The sequence below is a fragment of the Neopsephotus bourkii genome, unplaced genomic scaffold, assembly GCF_033783945.1.
Source record: "Neopsephotus bourkii isolate Nb327-2 ecotype Australia unplaced genomic scaffold, CSIRO-AGI_Nbou_v1 NB_1388, whole genome shotgun sequence".
Lineage (NCBI taxonomy): Eukaryota > Metazoa > Chordata > Aves > Psittaciformes > Psittacidae > Neopsephotus > Neopsephotus bourkii.
The window spans coordinates 6,433,734-6,447,893 of record NW_026901866.1 but is presented as its reverse complement, the minus strand read 5'-3'; the positions used below and the strand labels follow the sequence as shown (position 1 = coordinate 6,447,893).

Sequence of the window (14,160 nt, the reverse complement as noted above, 5' to 3'; positions counted from 1 at the left end):
GGGGTGGGGGGGCAGGAGGGGAGGAGGCCTCTGTCGGGAGAAGAGGCGTGGATTCCGGTGCAGGTGTGCTCTGGGCTGGGGGTGGGGCTAGTGAGGGGTGGAGGTGTGGTCTAGGTAAGGGGGTGGGGCTAATGTGTTCGAGGGGCACGATTGGTGGGGACTGCTGTGGGGTGTGGCTAGGGCTGGGGGCGTGTCCGGCGGGCCCCCATGGCTCCACCTCGGACCTCTCAGCAGCTGAGACCATGCCCGCGGCAGTGACGCCGGCCTCAGCTCCAGAGAGGCTCCGACCACCGCCTCACGTGACTAGGTACACCGCAGCCCACTGGGGCGGTGAACCCTCCTTGGCCATGCCCTCAGCCCTGGTCACACCCATGGCGTTTTACTAACCCTGCCAAGAGCCCTGGCCACCCCCCTAACCAACACCTTCCAATCCCACCCAGCACCCCAGGCCGACCTGCCCCTGCGTTAGATCACCCCATGCACACACCCCCCCATTACACACGGACACGCACACACACACACACAGAGCCCCCCCATGCACACCCCCACAAATGCACACATGCACCCCACACACACCTGTGCACGCACACATACACCCCTCCAAACACGCACATGCACCCTCACACACAAAAACACGCAGACACCCCCCACCCACAGAGAAACATGTACAGACATCCCCCCCAGACACACACTTTACACACACAGACACCCCCCAGATACACACCCACACTTGCACACACACAAACATGAGCACACATCCCCCCACGCCCCCATTCACACACACCCCCTCACTCATACACACCCAAACACGGACGCACATCGCTCACACAAGTCCCCATTCACACACCACTAGCACACACAGGCACACCCCCATGCACACACACCCCACCCAGACACAACCCCCCGTACACACACTCACCCTACGTCCCATACACACCCCCATTAGTCACACGTTCACACACACACCCGATAGACCCCCCCCATGCAACCCCAAACATGTACAGACCCCCCAAACACACACCACATGCACGTGCACACCACATGAGCACCATACGCATACCGTACACACCCAGCCCCCCAGCACACACCCAAAGCCCCAGACACAGCCCCCCACTCACACAGCCTCTCATGCACAAACATGCACACACCCCCCACTCCCCGCACGCACTCCCTCCCACACAGAACCCCCCACTCACACGCCCCCAGACACCACACACACATATGCACACACACACCCATACACACAAGCCCCCACTCACACTCCCAAACATGCACACACACATCCCCCGCCCACACCCCACAAACGCACTCCCCACACCGAAACCCCCCCCACTCCTGCAGGGACTGATTTTGCCTTTCTTAGTTTGCTTGTTTGTGGAAGCTTATAAATTACTTAGTATTTACATTTTCTTTAATTTACTTTTTATAATCACTTTATTCACTTTGCTTTTTACTGACCACGCCGTTTCAGTCAGCTTTATTTGCTGTGTGTTCGTTTTTGTTCTCCAGATGTATTTACTTTGTGGTCTTTTTTAGGAACTTTTTTGTTGCTGTTGTTTTTCCGGGGTTTTTAGATTCCCTATACACCCTGTAGACATCCCATAGGGATGTATGGCAACCAATAGACACCGAACAGCAATCCAGGGACCCTTCACAGAGACCCGTATCGACCTTGTAGTGACCCAGAGATGCCCATAACAAGCCCCAGTGACACATAGAGACCCCAGAGTGACCCCCGCCACTGCTCCATGCCGACCCGTAGCACCCCATGGACACCCTCCACTTCCCCGTGATGTCCTATGGACCCACAACTCATGCCCCGTGGTGTTTTCTGTTCTCTTTTGTTCATTTTTGCCCCCTTTTCAGAATGTGTAATGGGGGAGCTGTCTGGGGGGTGAGGACTGTGCTGGTGATGTGTGCAGGGGTGTGGGTGGGGCTAGGGCAGGGTTACTAAACGGGGGTGTGTATAGGGGAGGTGTGTGTGTGTTGGTGTGGGGGTATGAGTGTGTCTTTGGGTGTGCGTGTGGCTGCGTGGGCGGGGGTGCCTGCATGTGGGTGTGTGTGGGTTGTATGCATGTGGAGGTGTGTGTGTATGTGGGGTGTGTGGGCATGTGCGTGGGGGTGTTTGCACGTGTGGGTGTGTATGTGTGTGGGTGCGTGTGTTTGGGGGTGGGGGTGGGTGTGGGGTGCGTCTGTGTGTGTGGGTGTGTGTGTGTGCGCGTATGTCTGTATGGGGATGTGTGTGAGTGTGTGGGTGTGCATGTGTGTGGGGGTGTGTGTGTGTCTGTGGGCGTGAGTGTGAGTGTGCCTGGGTGGGTTTGTGTGTGGGTGGGTGTATATGGGGGTGTGGGGGGTGTGCATGTGCGTGAGAGGTGAGTGCGTATGTGTGTGGGTGCATGTGGGGGGGGTTGTGAGTGGGGGGTGTCTACGTTTGTGTGGGGGTGGGGGTGGGTGGGGGTGTTTGTGTGCACTCATGTTTAGGTGTGTGTGGGCTTGTGGGGGTGAGTGTGTGAGCGTGCATGTTTGCGTGGGGGTGGGGGAGAATAGATGTGGGGGAGGGTGTGTGCATATGGGTGTGGGTGAGTGTTTGAGCGTGTGAATGTCCGGTGACTGCAAAAGCCAAGGGGTCGACCTCGAGTCTCCCCTGGAGCTTTCTGCCAGAGGCTCCAGGTAGGGCCATTCTCCCCAGCTGCGGTGTACAGTACATTTTTTACATCTGGTCCAGTCTGAACTGGTCCAAGGGCCACTGCATGAACTATCTCTTGTTTAATTTGCTCAAAGGCTTGTTGTTGCTCAGGTCCCCATTTAAAATCATTCTTCTTACAGGTCACATAATAGAGAGGGCTTACAATCAAACTGTAATTTTGGATGTGCAGTCTCCAGAATCCCACTGCACCCAAGAAAGCTTGTGTTTCTTTCTTAGTAGTTGGTGGAGACATTGCTGTTATCTTGTTGATTACATCTGTGGGGATCTGTCTACGTCCATCTTGCCATTTTATTCGCCAGAATTGAATCTCCTGTGCAGGTCCCTTGACCTTCGTTTTATGGCAAAACCGGCTTTCAGCAGGATTTGGATTATTTTTCTCCCTTTCTCAAAGACTTCTTCCGCTGTATCGCCCCACACAATAATGTCATCAATGTATTGCAGGTGTTCTGGAGCTTGCCCTTGTTCCAGTGCAGTCTGGATCAGTCCATGGCAAATGACAGGGCTGTGTTTCCAGCCCTGGGGAAGTTAGTTCCAAGTGAACTGGACACCCCTCCAAGTAAAAGCAAACTGTGGCCTGCACTCTGTTGCCAAAGGAACTGAGAAAAATGCATTGGCAATATCAATCGTGGCATACCACTTGGCCACCTTTGACTCTAATTCATACTGAAGTTCTAGCATGTCCGGTACAGCAGCACTCAATGGTGGTGTGACTTCATTCAGGCCACGATAGTCTATTGTTAGTCTCCACTCTCCATTAGACTTTCGCACTGGCCATATGGGGCTATTAAAGGGCGAGCAGGTCCTGCTGATCACTCCCTGACTCTTCAGTCTAAGGATCAGCTGATGGATAATCAGGGAGTCTCGGTTGGTGCGATATTGCCACTGGTGCACTGTTGTGGTTGCAATTGGCACTTGTTCTTTGACTTTCAGCAGCCCCACAAGAGAAGGATCCTCTGAGAGACCAGGCAAGGTGGACAGCTGCTCAATTTCCTCAGTCTCCAAAGCAGCAATACCAAAAGCCCATGGTACCCTTTTGGGCCTTTGAAGTACCCTCTCTTGAGGCAGTCTATGCCAAGGACGCATGGAGCCTCTGGACCAGTCTCAATAGGGTGCTTTTGCCATTCCCTCCCAGTCAGGCTGATTTCAGCCTCCAGTACAGTCAACTCTTGGGATCCTCCTGTCACTCCAGAAATATAGATGGGTTCCACCCCTTGACAGCTTGATGGCATCAGGGTACACTATGCACCGGTATCTACTAGAGCCTTATACTTCTGTGGGACTGACGTGCCAGGCCATCTGATCCACACAGTCCAGTAAATCTGATCGTTCCCTACCTCCACCTGGCTGGAGGCAGGGCCCCTCTAATAGTCATCACAACATTGGACACTTAAGTCATGTTGAAAGGGATTATTTTTAGTTATCACAGGAGCTGGAGTAAAATCAGCTCTTCCACTCCATCTGGGAAACTGCTCACCAGAGACTGAAGCCGTAGCTCTCATGGGATGATCGGTCTTGGCCCTTGCTCCTCTTTTCAATTCACTCACGCGTTCCTCCAAAACTGAAGTAGGTTTTCCATCCCACTTCATCATGTCTACTCTGTGATCCCGCAGGTAAAACCATAGGGTGGCCCGTGGCATATACCTCTTGTATCTCCTCTCTTGAACAGTAGGACGCCTTTTGTTAATAGCTGAAATGTGTGTTGGTACACGTGAGGAGCTAGATAAATCAGATATATCATCCCTCAATTGTTTGAGATCCTGGGACAGTTTTTCCACAGCTGAGATGATGGAAGGGGTGAGATTGTCTTCGAACACACAGAGTTTATGAACCATCTCATCCACTGTTAGTGGTACTATGTTATTCCAGGTTACTGTTGCCAATGAATGGGCATATGATGGTGGTGCATTCCGTGTAAGTTTTCGCCACATGGGTAGTGTACATTCGACTTCATCTGGATCTATGGGTATATTCCCGTTATTCGGCTTGATGTGATAGATCATCTCTACGATGGCTGATTCCCTCAGAGACTGGATGCCTTTGTCTATAGTAGTCCACTTGACCGAACGACTCATAACATCATCCTTGTATGGAAACCTTTCTTTCACAGCTGCCAAGAGCCGCCTCCAAAGACTGAGGGACTTTTTCTCTCTTGCAATTGCTTTGTCAGTTCCCCCTTCTCTAGCAAGTGATCCCAGCTGCTTGGCTTATGTACCTTCTAGTTTGTGACCATCGGTCCCATTGTCCCAGCATCGGAGCAACCAGGTGATGATGTGCTCCCCTGGTTGACAGGTAAAATCTTTTCACATATTCCGTGGCTTTGTTGAAGTCCAAATTCGAGAAGTCACCTCTTCTTCTTCTTCATCATGTGATGATGACTCCTGATCAGATTCTAGACTGGGTGGTGAATACATTGTTTCTTCATCTTGCTTCAACCTTCTTGCCTCTTTTTTGCTTTTTCTCTTGCATACAGGGGCAACCGATATTGGTACGAATTGGTCCTCTGGTTTAATTGCAGTGATTATCACTGTGGTTTAAGTAGTGACTGTACTTGTTGCTGGGGGTGGTGTAGCTGCTGTGCTTGGAGCTGGGGTAGCTGCTCTGTCTGTTGCAGTCAAAGTTTGAGTAGCTGCTGTACTTGCCACTGGGGTAGCTGCGCTGTTCATTGCAGCAAAAGTTTGAGTAGTGACTGTACTTGTTGCTGGGGGTGGGGTAGCTGCTGTGCTTGGAGCTGGATAAGCTGTACTGACTGTTGCTTTGCTCTCAGATCCAGCAACATTTTTTTCCTTTTGAAGGTGCTGGAAAGCATTGAACATGGCCCTGTAAGCATAGGCCAAGCCCCAGCACATTGCCATGATTTGTCCGTCTCTGGTATGGCCAGAATGCCCACACACCTCATTCAAGTGTTTTACTAATTCTTCTGGATTTTGCAGTTGTTAGGTGGTGAAATTCCAAAGTACTGGAGGGGTCCACTGACCTAGATACTTGCCCATACTGTCCCACACACCCTGCCACTCATGGCTGTCCAGCCTCAGAGAAAATCTCTTGGTCCTCCTACATTTTCATTTAACCCCAGACAAGACCCAAACCTGACTCTGCTTAACTTTTTAAAACAGATGAAATAGTCATGGGCAAAATACACTCTGTATGCATGCCAACATGGTGATCCTCATCACAATCACCAAACAAGTCTCAAAAGGCCATTCAAAAACTTCAAAACTCTCAAATGATGCTGTAAATGCTCTGGGGAGGGAATTGGGAGGGTAAAAGAATGTCTCCTTCACAGGTTGACCACCTGATAATGAGAAAAAAGATGTGTAATTGCTAAGAACTTTTACTATATACCTCCCAAAATATAAAGGTGGTGACCATACTGGGAACATAAGCCAGATCAGTTTCATGATCAATGATTCTATTGTATTACAAGTTATTACCATAAAGTACAATGAGACAAAAACCTTAGCCCAAGCCCCACACTTGAAAAACACTAATACAGCAAATACCGGATGGAAGTAAGGTACGATATACTGAAACTGCGAGATCAAGAGGAACAACTTTGAGAGCCAATAAATCAGCATTGTGACGAGTGACTATTAATCCGGTCAGATCTGTTGTTACCTCAACCCCTTCATGCCCCATGTTGGGCGCCAAAAAGAACTGTCTTGGTTTAAACCCAGCCAGCCAGCTTGTGCACTCACAGTGAGTGGTGCCGGGCTGGAAGCAGTCGAGGCCTGTGTCCCCCCCCAGGGGCTCCCCCCTTCCCTGCTCCCACAGGGATGGGGAGGAGAATCGAAAGAATGCAACTCCCACGGGTGTTGAGATAAGAACAGTCCAGCAACCAATGTACAACACAAATCACCACCGCTACCACCACCACTAACAACAATGATAAGAGATAATAACAAGGGAAAAGAGTACAATACCACCCGCAGAACAACAAGTCCGACCCAGCAGACCCCCTGTCCTTCCGGGTAGCTCCCATTACCTCCTGGGCATGATGTGCTGTGGTATGGAATACCTCTTTGGTCAGTTTGGGTCAGGTGTCCTGTCTCTGCTTCCTCCTGGCTTCCCTCCTCCCTGGCAGAGCATGAGGCTCACAAAGTCCTTGGCCAAACCAAAAGATCATTTTTATCAGCTCTGTTCCCAGCCCGAAAGTCAAAACAGAGCACTGCACCAGCTACCAAGAAAGAGAAAAAATGGCTGCTACTGCTAAACCCAGGACACCAGGGTCTATGGATAAACTATGGCAGCAATGCTTATCTATTATAACAATGACTTTTAAAGAACTGAATTAAATTACTTATAGCTGTTGTTTAAATTGACAAATGGTTTACTCAATAGTGGTTTATTAAAAATAGGTTTCTTAATTCAGTTGCAGTAACGCAGCTTTAAAGCCCATAAATCTCACAGCCATGGCACTCCCTGTTCGAGTAACTTAAAATTTTGCAATTGAGCTAGTCACTGGTTGGAGTGTTTGGGTTTTTTTTTTGTGTGTGTGTGTGTGTGTGTTCTGCTTTTTTTTTTTTTCTTAAAAAAAAAAAAAAAGAGAGAGAAAAGGAAAAATTAACCAATGGTGAATTATGAGTTCCTGTTGGGGTGACCTGACTTCTCCTTCCACGACTCTGTTTTGTTCATTTGGAAATACAAGATACCACAGTGTGGCATATGTTAGGATGAGGAGTCAGGAACCACATTTCCCCATAGGGGCTGTCCCACTTGAATTTCAGCCACTTTTAGAGGACTTTGGAGCATTACAATGTAAATAATGCACTGAAGAACTGCTGGGGTTTTTTTTGTTTGTTCATTTTTGTTTCTCAGAATAAAGAATTAATTAAAAGAGGCTAAGACTGAATTCAGCCTCAAAGCCATACATGCCTTCTATGATCTAAGAAATATTCAGATGCCTGGACGTAAAAAACCCTGTCATCTGTAACAGAGATCTTTGGTGTCTCCCAGGAAAGTTACGTTGCCATGTGGTATTTGGGTTCAGAACAAATATCGTGAATAAAAGTAGCCAGTGTTTATACATTTAAAATCAAAGTTTAATGGTCTGTAAATGAAATAGGAGGGAATGTGGGAGAATTTGAGGCTAGCACATTGTTTTTCTTTGTGCTTTCTCCTTTGCCTCACTCAGTTTACAATGAAATTTAGCCACCAACTCCACCACTGTTTTTCTTGGAGAACAGGGTAGGATGAAGAAACACAGTGATTAAATATAAAAGATGCCCATGCATTGCAATAGAAGCTGAATTCCATGTATTTTGGTAACAGGAACTATAGGAAAAAATAAAAGGAGGTGACTCAGATCAACCTAATCTTTAAAATCTGAAGCCATTCTCAATTCCTACCATCTCTGATCTCTTACCCACCTCTGCCCCACATATAAAAATAGACTTTGTTAGTCAAACAGGAATTTTTGTTAAGCTCTTTTAGTTCCAGTTGGTAATGCTGCTGCCATGACACTCACATCATTTAAAGTTCGTTACGCTCCCATGTGTTTAACACATGGCTAGCAGCTCTTCCAAGTCAGGATCCATGTAATCACAGCAAAGCAGTTAACATCATAAATAAAGCAAACATGAACTGATACTACATGCTTCCTTCTCATGGTGAATTAGGATGATGAATGTGAGTTCAATGTCATTTTTCACCTAACAACAAAGTTGATAGACCTGGACCATGCAGGTACTTCGAAAATAATTCGTTTACCGGTTTCATTGCCTCGTACCTGGCAATCCTGGGCCAGTCAGCCATATTTGTGATTCATGGGGCCCTTCATGATGGCAATTTCACTTTCTTCTTCTACATTTCCTTTTAGGTTTTTTTTTTTTTAGTGTGCATGTATGTAGATCATTGTCAGCAGAGCACTTTAAGGGAGCTTGTCGTCCTTGCTCATGGTTGGAATCTCATTTGCTCTAGGCACCACAAAAAGGCAGATCTTTTAAGGGACACAGCCATGCTTTATTTAAAAAGACATATTATTTGAGGTAATTCCTGAACATGATACTTATTTAAGAGTTTTTACGGTAACTGCATGACTTCAAACAAAGCTGAATTTTTAAGTGTATGCATATGTATACATGTGGCAATGGATCCTATATATTGTTTGGTTTTGTTGCTGCTGTTATTTCTTTAAGGCATATCAGATTGCCATCCTATTTCTATCAGTCATGATGGAAATATAATTCAATTTAATTGTCAAATCCACTAGCCTGAAACTTTGGAATCAGGTGTCTCAGAATTGGAGATAATGTCCTTTGATTCTCTGACTGCCTTGATAGCTTCTGACTTGGATTGAGAGGTGCCTTAAGTGTTACCTGTAGTGCATGTAGCTATTAAGGCAGTGGCCAGACTCATCTCCTCTATGGGTCACATGAAACTGCACTTTCCCTGTATATTTTAAGTTTTTATGTGGTCATAGTAGCATCTTCTGAATCTGCCTATGTATCTTCCCATTCTTCTTCCATACATCTGAGTCTGTGACTTTGGCTGAAAAGTTATCTTTAAACTCTTTGTCCTAATGATCCAGACATTCCAGAGTTGCATGTAAAAAAGACATACTTGCATAAAAAGTCCCAGGGCATGAGTTACAGCATTACAAATGAGGTAAGAGTTGTTTTAGTGAGTTTACCAGCAATAAGACCAGAAGATTCCAAGTTTGGTTTGGGTTGGTGTTACGGGCTTTTCCTAACAAATTTAAATATTAAAAAATTAGGTTTTGTACAGCATGAAAATGAAAACAAAGCCTTTTCAACACTTTCACACAGCTACTCGTTAGAGGCCTGATTTGAAGGTATGGACTCAAGTTTGTCTTCATCATCAAAAAATAGTCGTCTTCATCCCCAGCTCCTGACATTTGGAAACAAAAGGGCTTGAGTGTTACTTTGTCCATAACGAAGCCAAAAACTTAATTGACTTGGTAGCTGTCTTTCTGCCTGTGTTCTTTCTCCATTTAAGAAATGAAGATACACTTCATCGTAGATTATAAAATAAGCTTCAGATCAGCTTTACTTACAGCCCTGTAAATGACTGTTGGGACTCTGATGTCAGATTCACAGAACTAGTTCCAAGTTTTTTTGTTTGCTCAAAACAAAACAACAGTTGCTGAATAGATTAGCAGCATGGTTTTGTTAGGTGAATGCAAATGTGCCAATAAAAAGAAGCACATTGTCATTTCCCCTCCTAAATAATTCACTAAGCGTTTTTATATTACTTTTTTCTGTGGGCTGACAACTTTATATTCTTTACTACCAAGTTTATTATAAGCCTGTATTATCTTTTAAAAAGTGTACATATGTTAGTGTGTATGTATATAAACATGCACCTCCACAGTAAGTTTTGTGTCACAAAGCAAATCCTATAAACTGCTCAGTTGCATAGTACTTTTTTATTTAAACTAGGGTCATAAATATTTCTTTACCAGACAAAACCAATGTTGCATGGCAATACACTTTATTTTGCATAGGTTTGTTCAAGCACATTGTGTCTCAAATACGTTAGAGGTAATTAACACACTTGCAGACTTTAAAATAATTTTAAAAGGTTTTAATTTAGTGAAAATTCTAAACAATAGCAATATACATGCTCGTTAATTCACATGCATCATAAATGTAAGAGCGTGATTGCACCTGTAAGAGCTAAGCAGCCATTTACATTCTTGTAAATACTGTTTTGGTGGAGTGAGCTCTTAATAAGGGTTGTTAATAAGTTAATAAGTTGGTATCTTTGTTTAGTGATTCTGGAAGACCAGTACTGATCATCACTGCAATGATTCTCTATAAATATTATATATATATATACATGTTTGGACTGTTGTTGGAGCAGTAGGAGGGACAACTTTGATGGGGTTTTTTTGTTTGCTTTTTAATTAATATGGGACTAGCAATCCCAGCACAGAAAGGCAGCTCTATTATGAAGCTGAAATGAGAATAATTAATCTAATTATCATGGTGTAATAGCTATATATTTTTAAAACTTCACAATAGTAGTGTTGAGTTTTCCTGGTGAAATACTCAAGGCTGCCTTATCGACTCAGCAGATGGCTGCTCACCACTACGCGTTTGATTTCTTCAGCAGGCAGTTCCTGTAAGACGCATCATTGTGTTGTACAGTGTGAGTTTCAAAGACAAAACTGTCTCTAAATTGTGTAATTTTTCCTTTGCCTGCTCTGTGCAGAGTTATCATAGACAGAAGGGCAGCTCTTCAGGCCCTGCCAGGATCGCAGCAGCCACCAGGATCCCTGTTGAGGTCAGTTTGCTGTGCTGGATTATCACATCCCCATCCAGGGGGTGTAGTGATCTGAAGTGCTTTTGGAAATCAGACATGGGGTTTCTGATACTATTAAGCAAGCAATATTTCTTTGTCCCTTCCTTTTCAAGCCTGCTGTTCATTGTATACATATTTTGTTGTGTGCTTGTCCTTAGTGAGAGTTTAAAAGACAAAATGCCTTCATGATTGCTTCATTTTTGTGATTAAAATTGATTTTACTGGAGCTAATAAGGACAGAACATAGCTCAGATTACTTTAAAAGTATTGGTAAGACAGTTGAGTGTCTGAAGAAATACCAGTTTCTTAGGAATGGAAGTCAAACCTTTGCCCAACTGGAAGCCTTGTGGCAGCATCCAGGGACTGTCTGGGGGACTAGGGGGAAGGAATAACCATTTTATGGATTCTGAGCCACTGGGCATCAGTGGCTTCTAATTTCAGACTCATGCCATGATATATAGGGATTTTCCTGGCTTTGGAGACAACCTTTGCAACTCCGTAACTCTCAGTACCTGTGTGAAGACTCAGCAGGAGTGCAAATAAAGAATAAGTTTAAGAAGCTGAAAGTACAAGTTCTTTTGTGTGAACAGCTGGATTACTCCCATCCCATTCTAGGCACTGGAAGCAGAATTAGCTCTATGATTGACATAAACTCCTCAATTTTCTGTCATGTGTGAGTATAAACCCCACTGCATTGCATACTATTTAGCTTTCTCTTCCAGAACTTCTTTAAAGAGGAAACATGATGAAAGACATGATAGTTCAGCCTAGAATGTTACGGAGTTTTGCAATCTACCCATAAATGACGTGAGAGGGCCGATTCTCTGCATACCTAATCTATTACAAATTACTAAATGCTGGGATAGAAAAAGCAGATGCCATACAGAGTCATATTTGTGCCACCCTGTTAACTTTAATCTTATGTAGCTAGGACGTCGAGTTTCTGTTAGTTTCCCATCTGTTTTTTTTTTAAGGAGTCATCATTTTACTGCGTCTGTCTGTAGGACGGGGAAGGAAACTACGTTTTTCTTTCCCGTAGATCTGAAGTTCCCAGTATTCAGTGAATACTATTTTCCGTAAGTTCAGTGCCCTATGCACATGGCTTCAAATATTTCATATGCACCCTGAAAATAACAAAATTTTAGGTCATTTCATATTCTCGTCTTTCAGAAAGGGAGAACTCAGTTTTCTGGAATAGAAAAGTTCTTCAGCCTCCAAGGGCAAAAAAAGCAATTTAAGCTTCCCAGAGCAACTTCACAAGCAGGGATAGCTACCAGTGATAAGAGTATTTTTCAGAAGATCATCAACTGTAATGACCTTCATACCCTGGATTTTGGTTCAGAAGATGTTTGTGTTAATAAGGTTATGTCAACAAGTGTCTCCATCTTCACTTATGATATCCCAGGGACACAGGATTTAAGAACGCTATAGTGCACAAATGCTGCTGTTACTACAACAAAGAACTGTAGGGGAGATCAATTTCCACACAATAGTACCACTGATAAGGAAGAAAGATGTGCAAGTGTTCAGGAAAGTTGTGGACATGGAACGATTAAAACTAACAGAAAAATATTCCAGTGGGTAGAGTCAAAAAGCTGTTCTTTAATTTTCAAATTTGCACAGCAATAACAGAGACAAATGAGCCTCTGAAATATTTTGGAAAATGTCACTTTGCAAACCTTGTAGATTGCTTAAATGTTTATTAAAATGGACCAAAAGCCAAAATTCTCTGGGTAAAATAAATACTGTGTCTTTGCTAAGTAACAATATTTGTGAACAAAACATAAAACTATAATTTTCATGTGTCAAACATCGTAACATTTAAGATTAAATGTTGGAGTCAGACTGGGCATTTTTTTACATCTTCCTATTTACAAGCTGCTCATTAAGACCATTTACCTCACGTTAGCTATTAAAATGACTAACATTTTTAAGTTTGCTCCATGACTAAAATAAAAACAACAGAAATGTCCTTTTACCGTAAATTAACAAAAAGCAGAACCATATTTTTGTTATCTAGGAGAACATACTGTTATAAATACAGCTGTTTTTCATCTACAATTACATAAATAATAAACATGCTGCCATTCACAAGGATTTTAATAGATGATTATATATAAGCAATATTATGATCTAGCAGAGGATGGCATGAGTTTTCATCATTCATTTTTACTGTACTTATTCAGGACCCTTGTCTTCATCTGAAAACTGTGGGACAGACTTCTTTGCTACAACATTATCCAGTCGCTGTCCTTGCAGATATGGGTTCACACTCTGAAAAAGTTTAAAATTATGTATACTTATTAGAAACAGGGAAACATACAAAAGGTGACTAGGATTCATGGATCTATTTATGTATTTCTTATCTGTCAAATACTTGCACACTGAAGAAAAACAAAAATAATTACTCCCAGGGAGCAAATCTGACAGTCAATCAATGATTCGTTTTCTACTAGTTTTTGTGAAGAATTTAATCCTATCCACTAAAAAGGATACAAGTGAAGGAGAACAATCGAGAATAAAGGACAGTTTGAATTAAACACTGGCTTTTTGCTCCACTTCTACTACAGAGAAGCCGCAGCAACAGAACTCACTCCCTAATTCCTGAGGCAGGACGGAACTTGCTTGAAGAGTACAAGTAAGCTTTAGCTTTTTAGGCTCTGACGAATTTTATGCCGGGAGACAAGTTAGATACCATGATACCATTTCTGACCAAAGTCTCTTCTTTAGCCCATCTCTTCTCCAGGAAACCCCTCCTTGCTTCCTCTCTTGATACCGAGATAAAAAAGTGCTGGCACAGAAGCAGAGCCAAGCAAGGGTTTGGCATAGGAAATAGCTCTCATACCACTGCCAGAACAAGGGAAGGCTGGAAAGAATATCCCTGGAGAGGGTTTAACTTCACTTTGCACCATGCAAGCAGCACAACGTGAAACTGAAGATGAACAGATCCTGTCTCAAAACTGTTTGGAGATCATAGTAATGTAGAATGTCTATGCTTGAATTTTATCTGTAGCAATGGAATAAAATGCATTTACTGTAATTGCAAGTATCAAGCAGTTTAGTGGAGCTTCAGAATTAACTTAAATATTATTTACACCCACTTTCTGGCCTGTTACAGTGTCAGTGTAAATAAAATTCAAGTATATACTTTCACAGATATAGACAAAAATTCCAGTGTGCTGGGTTTTGAT

General features: G+C 43.8%; 1 protein-coding gene across 1 annotated transcript in view; it reads right to left on the bottom strand.

The window, feature by feature from the left end:
* Positions 1-10,072: 10,072 nt before the first annotated feature.
* Positions 10,073-14,160, bottom strand: part of SCG5 (secretogranin V) — a 28,076-nt gene continuing 23,988 nt past the window's right edge. Inside the window, exon 6 of the mRNA XM_061367707.1 lies at positions 10,073-13,243. Coding sequence (XP_061223691.1) covers positions 13,148-13,243 — 96 coding nt within the window. The 3' untranslated portion in view covers positions 10,073-13,147. The remainder of the gene's footprint in view (positions 13,244-14,160) is intronic.